Here is a 10,871-nt window from a genome sequence, read left to right on the forward strand (position 1 = left end):
GGCTTTATACAAACAGTTCTCGCGTAGTTCCGAACATCTTTAACCATTTTCTACAGAGTTCTATACAGTAGGACCGATAAATAATTTTTAAAAAATCAATACTACCCGAAAACTGTCTTTAAGGCAGATAGAGATGATTCGGTCGTCGGGCGGGGAAAGTAATTTCACTCTCGGTATCTATCGCGAGGATTCAGCGATCACGCGACGATATCGTTCGCTAATTATTCGCAGAAAACGATCGAAGTTTCTTCCGGTACTTGTCGCGAACGCGTAAAAACAACACGATATGCGAAGCGGCGCGTAAACAATTTGGCAGACGGCGTGACTTTTTTTGCCGAGAGCCGTTGACCGAGCCCGAATTCCAAGGAATGACGTACGCGCCGTAGTAAACAACTCGGTCTCGAGCGCCGATTACAATGACGTAGCACCGTTTAACACTTTTTTCGAAAACAGTCTATTGTGCCGAATCAGTCAGCGCGAGTGAGTCGAGCGAGGCGGACGTTCCGTGTGTCGTCGCGTCGCTCCTCGTAACGCGATTACTTTCTACGAGAATCTCGATCATCTACGCAACGCGATCGTCTCGTACGAGAGTTTTAACATCTATCCATCGCGTTTAAGGAATTGTCGCGATCCGTAATCACATCGGGGATTAATAACGAACACTTATAACATATCGATCGCTTGCCAAGACATCGCTCCAACAATTAAACGTATAAAAGTGCGCGTATAACATAAAGTTTTAATTTTTCTAGCGTTCGGGAGTGCCGTTCAGTGCCAAATCGCGCGAACGATTTGTGCGTTTTCGCGAGTGTGCCGGAAGAGACCTGACACTGAGTGGAGGAGGAGGCCCGGGAGGGCATCAGGCACCGGCGGAGCAACTTTAAGGTAAATGTTATTTTTTATTTTGTGTAAAAGTGAGATATTTTGCAGAAATTCGTTCGCGCATTAATTATTCAAACGTTTAACCAAATAAAGTTTGATACGCATAACAAGCACTTATATTTTGAAATATTAGTTTTTACATTGAACACTGCTTTAATAAATTCCATTTTTGTTACAGAATCAACATAGCAAACTCCGCCGCTGCGCGTCGGATGGTAAGTCAAAAACTTTTTTAGTAAGGCAACGAATCTACATTTCGTAGATTGTAGATGGTAGATCGTAGATTTGTATATCTCGTAGATCCGTTGCCTTAAATGGGTAGATTTTACAACACAATTTCGTATTTATTTAAACATATTTCATCCATTAAAAGAGAGTGATCGCGATTTTTTACTGTGGGTTGAATGCCCCGTCGTAGCACATTACATATTTTCATGCAAAATATGACGAATATTATTGATATATTCGTCGAATTAATCTCTTATAGTCTATCCATGTTTATTAACAAATTTATATATGAACTACAATAATATGACGTGAGATTCGAATATTTTGACAAGAACGCTGAAACTTAATATTATTTTCATACATTATTTGAGATCATTAATTAACTGAAATATTTAATTGTCTATTTATTGTACGGAAAGTCTCTTTTCTCTGAGTCTCACGTCATTTATTCTGTTATATATGTGTATCTCGCAATTCACTGTCAAGATGCGTCTCGCATGAATACATGCACAGTCACACGCATCTTCGTATTTTTACGGTTGTTTTCGCGATTGATTTTTCAAACAATTTTGAAGAAATTATTAATTGTTTAATTTTGTTAACATTATAAATTTTAATTTACCACGGATTATAATTAAAATTTATTAAAATATATATAACGCGAAGTAAATTTTGTTTCCATATCTATACTTGAATTTTGAATTCAAAGATCAAGTCACGAAGAGATAGTCCTATTCTCGAACAAATAACGAATGTCAAAATATATTTGATCAGTTTTATAGAGTAAATATTTAGAATTGACTTTCTTCTTTAATTAACTTCTCGTGGTCGTGCATTTTTTTTATACGATCAACGCTCGCATACAGTTCGAACCGTACGAAATATTTGTCGGTAACGATAATCCGACTATGGAAGGAATTTTCTTCCTTCCTGATTTCTGGTCAAAATGACCAGACTGTAAGGCCAGAAGCAACAAAAGGTATGTCCACTCTGGCCCAACGAAGGGCTACGCCGAGTTAGTTGGCCACTTTGATGTATTATGTGAATGTGTTGTACGATATATGTTGATTTCTTCTTATGTGCAAAAATTCGGGTGGGTTATATTCTTTACTTATTCTTGCATATGTGCAAGATTAAAAAGACACCTATTAAATCGCGCGCGTATAACTCCAAGCCTCTTATAAATCGCGTCGCGGTTTTAACGAAAGACTCGTAGGTTTATTAACAAAAAGGTGAAACGCGGAAAATAAATAATAATCGACAAATAAATTACTCTTTTGGAATGTCTTTAAAAATGCTTCGACATGAAAATTACTATTTTCGTGCACGTTGCAAAAAATGCTGAGTATTTTACTGTTCTATTCAGAACGGATTAGCCATATTCTAAAAATGATTAACATACAGGCTCTATAACGTATACAATCTATGTGGTGACTTTATCGTTTGCCATTTTTTGTCCAATAAGATAAACTTATTAGATATTTCATAGGTACGAAATCCGCGCTAACCGTTGCGTCGGTATAAATCGTGAATAGCCAATTTTCATCACACAGATAAAATATATTACAAGTGTATTACAAACTGAATATGAATTAAAACTATAGAACAAATAATTTTTCGCGATAATCGTACGCATCGAATACATTTCAGTGATTGCAGTGATAAGAAATTAAAAAAAACGTTCTGCAGCACATTATTCGCATTAATATGCTCATCAAATAATATGCTAATTGTGGGGATCTGGATATTATGCTCTATGAAATGTCGTAAATCTATTAATTGCATCATTAGACTTCGCGTTTTTTGAACTAAATGTACAAAGATTTATTTTCTATACCATATAATATTCACGATATCCACCCAAGATTCGTAACAATTGACAATCCTTGATAAATTGGTTTGCCATGTTCTTAAATCACTTTAGTTTTCACATTTATTCGTATATTGTTCGATATGACTCATCATTTATCACAATTCTTCTCGATATAAGTATTTGTACTACAGAAGTTTCCGTACAATAAACAAGAAGTTAAGCAACGCAATCTAATTTTGTCGGTGCATGTGCATTCGCAGCATAGCGCATACGGTTATAACACGGAGTTTATGTGGTTAATGGGGGCCCGAAAACTATCTGGGTAAATACATACTTATGCAAATTGTAATCGTGCAAAACAACGAGTGTTTGCGTCTGCGGCGGATCGACTTGCATCGCTTCGCGTATAATATTTATAACGTGATAGTTTCGGGAAACCGACAAACGTATATTCGTTGTGCATAATGTATATTCAATACTGATCAGAGCGGAAGTTAAACGTGCGGTTCGTTTTGCTGTTGCTTGAACTATTTTCATATTTTAAATCAATAGCGCATAAAAACACGCAAAAGCACGCAACTAGCACAAAAGAGTTAATGTTTGAATTTTTCCTAAGCTCTATCGCATACAGCTTTCTCTCTTTTATATAGGTATTACGTAATCTTGTGCATCTATAAAATAACAAGCTTTTTTAACAAGTTAATTGATAAATTAGCAAATTGGTTGCAAATTAACTATATGTTGAAAAAGTTTTCTCTTAATTAAGAGAAATACCGAGGAAACTGTTTGAAAACATAGTTTATAACGCGACAGACAGCGAATACAAACCGGAACGGAGCACGAATATAGCGGGTATGAAAGCCATCGTTCCTTAGAAACTGGTAATGACGAAAGATAGTTAACCACGACGACGGAAGTCGCGAGCTGTCTCCGCGAGAAACTTGCGCCGTAACTTCTCTTTGCGATGCGTATTTGGAAGGAAATTGTACGCGCTCTCCCGCCCCCCCTCCTCTCTCTCTCTCCCCCGTCTCTCCCTGTCTCTCCCTATCTCCCCCTGTCTCTCCCTATCTCCCCTGTCTCTCCCTATCTCCCCTGTCTCTCCCTATCTCCCCTGTCTCTCCCTGTCTCTCCCTGTCTCTCCGTGTCTCTCCCTGTCTCTCTCTCTCTCTCTGTCTCTCCTTGTCTCTCCCTGTCTCCCTTTGTCTCTCCCTGTCTCTCCCTGTCTCTCTGCGTCTCTCCCTGTCTCTCCTTGTCTCTCCCTGCCTCTCTCTGTCTCTCCCTGTCTCTCCCCGTCTCTCCTTGTCTCTGCCCTGTCTCTCTGGGTCTCTCCTTGTCTCTCCCTGTCTCTCTGGGTCTCTCCCTGTCTCTCCCCGTCTCCCCTTGTCTCTCCCTGTCTCTCTGGGTCTCTCCCTGTCTCTCCCTGTCTCTCCGTGTCTCTCCCTGTCTCTCTTTCACCTCGCAAACATCATTACGATCTATAGTTTAAAGATGTCAAGATAAATCTCACTCAAAGACCGAGATAATAATCGGTTTCAGGAACCACGCGTTTCTTGTCCGTCGATAGAAGTGATAACTCGAGATAATTCTCGTACGTAAAGCTCGTTAACTCTTTCATTTCGAGTTACAAAAGAGCTTACACGGCGAACAGATTCGATTACGTGAGTAAGAAACGCGAATCGATCTTCGTATTCTCATCATCGGGTAAGACCGAGTCCTTTTTAAGCGTGGAAATGAAGCGAAATGTCGCAACAATTGGCTAGAATTGAGAGTCCGTGTGCTCATTACGGTGTTTTTGTTTCGACTTCTGTCACTTTTGTTTAGACTAGAATGGAGAAAAGTACTTGAATCTACGGAAACCAAGGTTGACTTATCTAGATAATAATTTGACGATAAAAAAAGAAGTGGATAGAATTTTTGATAGCACATGTTTTCATTCTATAGTTAACTGTGTGTAACACAAGAATAGATTCTTAATAGCTTGATCAGCTCGATAGCGCGAATAAAACGCTGTAATGATCATCAAATATGCGTCATGACTTGGAGATTTAGCTCAAGCGCGTCATTCTTGCGCAACCTTCGCTTAAAAAAAGGAGAGGGATATACATATCTGTACGAAGTGTAGGTTTTCTATATGTGTAAGCACCGGTTTTATATAACGAAAAGAAAACGGCTTGGGATCTCGGGCTGCGACTATTTTTGCGCTATCCTACCGGTGAGCGATGTGAAATGAGGAAAAATTGGGTCTTTAACGAGTCAACCAGGGGAGCGCGAGTAAAATCCCATTATGAGACAAGCGTGCCGTCGAACTTGGAAACTGAATTTAAAAAAAGAAATAGGATGCATTTCGAGATTGGTAATTGACCCAAATAGGAGTACGGATCGCTCGTATGAAGGCTGTCGTTCGTTACTATTAAATGACAAGGGCAACTTCATTTTGCGCCAATACATTGCGCACGAGGTTTTGGCACATCGACGAGATGCGAAATCTCGCGGTGACAACACGTCAACAGACGGCCTGTGTACCATTCCCGGCGAACGCGTATCCAATTTGCAACAACGGATAAACAGGCGCACAGTAAATTATTCGCGACGCCCGCATGCCCCTATTATTCCCATTTTACCGTAATGGAGAGCTTCGTGCCCGGAGACCGATGTCCCCTTGGAATGACTCCAACGTTGCGGTGCAACGATACGACGCATCGATATAAAAAAGCCGCATCGAGCTGACGCGTTAACGGAAATGCACTGATGCACCGACAATACTGCGACATTGGCGATACGCGGCCGCAATTTTTTAACATTTCCAAAGAAAATTTCGAAAGATACAATGCGGGCATGTCACACAAATTACGTATATTGCATCGTGTCAATTAAATTATGAAAACATTTTGAAATACGAACGATTCCGCGATGCAGAAAATCTTCAAAGTAAATTCGTTGTAGACAATCCGCTTGTTTGTTACAAAACTCAGATCCTCGTTTCTAAATAGTTTCGCAATTAGCCCTAACAAATTTTAAATTGAAATAGCCTAGGACTTTTATTTGCGAGTAATTGAGGGCGAGATAAGTTACATTTTGGCGATCGGATATCGATTACTACGAATGGGTTACAGCTAGGAAATCGAGGGAGAAAGAGGGGAAAAAAGGCACGCCGTCTCCTTAACCTCGCTTTCTGCTTCCGCGAGCAAGGCAAACACGTTTCAGGATCTATTTCATGCGAGCTCTTCGAACGTGCCGCACACCGGCCCCGTTTCGAAATGTGGCGACGTTTATCGCAACTTCATTTCCAGACAACTGCAAAATACTTCATTGGCGGCAATCGCGTCTCAATCCCTACGCCAATTTTGAGAGACACGCAAATAAAAGTTATTGACGTATTTTTAACAGAAAACTTTTTGCCGAGTATACGTACTTTTCTAATAAGTTTACAGAAAACTGTGAGAGACAGTTACGTATATTAAGCGCACAAAAATATACAGATATTATTCATTATTAAATGTAAATATTACAATTAAATGTATAGATATTTTTAAGCACTTAACAAAAATTTTACGTACGTTTTTTTCACAAAATAAAAGATATAATATTTATATAAATTAAGATACAGTCGCATAGACTGTCCATTTAGTATAATTGCTATGTCTTTATGTACTCACTAAAGATAAAAACCATCTGCATTGCCAAATATTGAATAGTAACTGTTGTTTTAAAGTGAATAATTCAATATATCGAGTAATGGCAGACTTGTCATCTCAAGATCGACAGAAACGTGCCACCAATGCTAATTAGTCCAGTCGATGTCCAATCGATGAGCTTTAATAAACTCGATTAACTGATTCGACCGTGCTCAGTAAAAATTACATCACGCTAATTTCGTCGATCGTTCGATTCGTGTTATTTTAACAATTAAAACATAACAAGTCCTTAATGAAGCGACAATTACTCTCTATCGTGCAGTCTAAACTATTTGCCGATAATTTTGTCCGTTTCGAGTGTAGCCTCGTTGGCGCTTAGTAATTTATCGGACAAGCTTCCTGATTGTCAAATTTAACGAGCAAATAATGAATCACAATTTATACTTAATTCCTCTCAACGACGGGGAAATCTATTCGCCAATAAATGCCTCTGTTTTATTGTTGAGCCTCGGAATCGATTGGTACATGACATTCATGAGCTTTGAAACACTACGCTTCCAAATTCAATGCGATTTCTCGAGATAATTGCGTCTATCGTAAATACGACGATGTGGCGTTTTTAGCCTCGGAAGAGAACCATGTGAAAAGTTTCAGGCCACGACGAGTTTTCTACGTCGCGTTATATCGTTTGTGACATAATAATGCAAAGTTTTTTTTGTTATTCTCGAACGAATTAATGTAATCGTTCGAAGAATGAAGAAACTGGGTTCAGTTGTAACGGTACATGAGATTAATATACATAGGTGCACCTCGTAGTTCGTTCCACAATCTCTGTTTACCTTCGTTCTCATCACGTTACCTTTAGCCGTGTGATTGCACCGCTGCTAAGAATTCGCTGCTATCATTACCGCTCGCCGGCTCAATTGAACCCGAGAGTTTCCGATCGACTGTACGAAAATCGAGCATTCGCTCAAACTTTTGACCGTTGAACGCGAGCGGACGGGCGCGAAGTCTCGAAAGAACGATGTCTCGATTGATCCCTTTTGGGGTTTCCGGCTGGATGCCTACTCACCCTTTGTCGATCACCCGAGGGTTGAGTGCCCGCACAGGCTGTGACGTCGGCGGGAAACGTCGCACAGATCGAGCGTCAGCTGAAGCGGGCGACGTGTGACGTGGTGCCCTGCACCACCCGGTCGTGCTCGCAGCGGCGAGAACGACGAGATTTAACTTTTCACCACCGGGCACAACCGTCCTCACCATTCGAGGGTGCGCGGACGACTGAGGTCCGACCGTCGCCGTGGGTGTAGCTGTGCGGTGGCAGCTGGCTCCCTCTCACCCTCTCGCCCTTTGCGAGAAAGCGCACGCTCTCTTTTATCCACGAGGCTCTCTCTCTCTCTCTCTCTCTCTTTCATCATCTCTCTTTCATTCTCTCTTTCTCGTTTAGATCACGAATTCTCCCTTAACTTCTTTGAGCCCTTCGTCCTCCTCGCGCTGGTCGAAGCGCGAGGTCCTCGTTCACCCAGTCTCTCTCTCTCTCACTTTACACCCCGTGTTGCTCTTCGCTCGCACCCCCGACTGTCTTCGTCGCTCCCACGTCGATCCGACTCCCTCGACTCTTCGCGTTTCTCTCTTTTGCATTCTGGACTAATGTATCTTTTCTCCGACGTGTAGATAGTCCTCTTTCTCTTCTATCACTTCCTCCCCTTACGACAAAGCGGTATCTCTCGGTTTCTCTCGCTCCACCGTGACTCAATCACCTCATTCACCCGCCTCTCTCACGCGCGTCTCTGGAACGTCGCACGCGCGCGCGCGCTCTCTCTCTCTCTCTCTCTCTTTCTCTCTCTCTTTCTCTTTCGTCTCTCCCCTCTCTCTCTCCAATCTGCGTTATTTCACCTTCCACCACCTCCATCCTCTTCGATCCACCCTCTCTCTCTCTCTCCCTCTCCCTCTCTCTCTCCCCCTTCCCCCCCCTCTCTCTCTCTCTCTCTCTCTTGCGCAGTTGCGTTATTTCGTCTCTCTCGTGTACACGCATATACTGTCTTGGAAAATTTCGCACCCTCTGGCAACCCACAGCAAGAAACGGATGCTGGACCCGATTCGCCGACCGAGTTCTCGACTGTGGGGAGAAAGAGGGGGGAAGAGAGAGAGAGAGAGGGGGGGGCCTCGATGAGGGGTGAACGGTGGTGGCCTGGTCAGCGGAAACGACAAAGACAAACGACGACAGCGCGATCGGCGAGGCGAGACGAGCGAGGGAGAAAAACGAACGGTGTGTCCGAGCGTCGATCGTCGTAGACGGGGGAGAGGCCCGATTTATTGAATTCGGGGGACCTATCGCGAAACTACTTGCAATTCCGATCGAAAACGCGAGTTTCCGACAGCAATATTGTACGTGTTTTGCAACTGTAAATCTTTTTCAAAATCGGTTTATATCAGTCGCATAACAATGGTAAATGAAAGAGAGGAAAAAAAGGGGGGAGGCAGTCAAGTATCGGAATTGACGTAGAAAAAAAGATTAAAATTGAACAAAATTATAGCAGATTTAATATGTTGTACAAAGAAGCACGAGTGCTAATAAAATGAAACACATTAGTCTCCACTTCAATGCGACACACGGACTAAATTGATTCTCTTAATTAAAAATAAAACTCGATCATTCGACAGACCTGTCCATCGCTGGTTGCACGTTACTCGAACGGAAAATCGAGTTATTTAGAGAAAGTCGCCCGATACGTTACGGGGCTTTTAATGCGAACGGTCCCTAGCAAAAGGATCTGCTTTTAGTGCCATGTTGGCAAGATTCAGCGATACGTACCTATAGCAAAGCAGAGATTTCCGGAAGATTCATATCGCCCGGGGTGTAACGAAATTTATCGCATCATTCGTTTTCGGAATAGAACGAATGTGCGCGACGCAAAACAAATACCGAAAGCTCGTTAATCTCGAAATCGAATAATCTCGAAAGCTTTTCCCTCGTAAGCGAAAATTAAAAAATTACGGTTCTTCCGCAAGCTATGACATTTGGCACATATTCATTTCCATATTTTAATATTTCACGTCACTGTAACATTTGACACACATACATAAGTGTCTTACTTGTCGAGCTCGTCCCTTCTCTTTTCTCTCGCAGCTATGAATCACGCGAAAATTCAGCGTTGTAGCCGGACAATTCGTTTAACTTTAATTCGCCTTCTCGCATCTCGCACTTTCACGTCGCCTGCCAACGCAGTCCAGCCGTATGCGAAAAGCTGGAATTGACAATTTCTCATCGGACTAACTTAAACAGTTTGTGTGAGAATAACCATGAGTCCCGACGATGTCGCGCCCGGTACGGAACATTCAAGCAGACAGCTTTCAATTTGCCGCGAAATAATTTACACTTTCCAGTACAGCGATTCCGCTGGGAAATTTATTGTGAATATGCATGCAGTACTTATGAATATGAATATGAGAAAATTATTATGCCAACGACGACGCGCGATGCAGGAACTTCGCACGGCGCAGAGAAGCTCCTCCTTTCTCCATCACTCTTTCTCTATCTCTCTGTCTCCTTCTCTTCCTATCTTTATCTTTCTCCTCTCTCTCTCTCTCTCTCTCTCTCTCTCTCTCTCTCTCTCTCTCTCTCGCTCTCTCTCTCGAACGCGCTCATTTTCAAAAATTTTCAAGAAGACGAAACTTTCTACGAATGAATAGAAAAGTCATTGCAACGCATAATCGGTATAGAAATCAAATTTGCCGAAATGCACAACCTCAGAATTCTGAGAACCGCGACTATATGTGACGATGCAACAAACTACGTTTTAGTACATAGAACACTTCTGTAATGTTTCCTAGGTAAGTCACGGCGACCACATTACTCGTGATTTAGCGCAATGGTCAGGAAACGTCTGTGCGCAACATGTGCTGCAACGTGCGCACGCATTAAAGTAAACTTGAAGCTATTTATTCGCAAGTAGAAACTAGTAAGCCGCAAATCAACTTGAATGACGTCTAAATGACCTAACGTCACAAAGTGGGGCTTATTCTGCCCCGAATGAATAATTCATGCATAATGTAAATATTCAAAATATGAATATTTACAATATATAAAATAATAAATATTTCTAGCTAAAGAAATTTAAGACACGTATTCATAGTCGATAGCGCGACACGCATGTCGAAAGCGAAACCCAGAATGAATGATGTGAGATCCAAAAGAAATAATGAACCCTCCGCACAATATTGCTGTCAATATGAATTTTTCATGCTCACGAGATTAATTTTCATAAATCTGTATTCATAAATCTGCATATCGACATAAATATTTAGTTATTAAC

The 10,871-nt window shown here is 41.5% G+C and overlaps 1 protein-coding gene across 2 annotated transcripts in view; it reads right to left on the minus strand.

Annotated features, from left to right (window-relative positions):
• The window catches only part of LOC105569219, a 135,060-nt gene extending 126,863 nt beyond the window's left edge, over window positions 1-8,197 (minus strand). For both annotated transcript variants that reach the window (XM_012025482.1, XM_012025483.1), the window contains exon 1: window positions 7,631-8,197. In XM_012025482.1, the coding sequence (XP_011880872.1) occupies window positions 7,631-7,818 (188 nt within the window). In that variant the 5' untranslated portion in view covers window positions 7,819-8,197. The remainder of the gene's footprint in view (window positions 1-7,630) is intronic.
• Between the last annotated feature and the right edge of the window lie 2,674 nt (window positions 8,198-10,871).

The sequence above is a fragment of the Vollenhovia emeryi genome, unplaced genomic scaffold, assembly GCF_000949405.1.
Source record: "Vollenhovia emeryi isolate VEMERY1.0 unplaced genomic scaffold, V.emery_V1.0 DF939125.1, whole genome shotgun sequence".
NCBI classification, from domain to species: Eukaryota; Metazoa; Arthropoda; class Insecta; order Hymenoptera; family Formicidae; genus Vollenhovia; species Vollenhovia emeryi.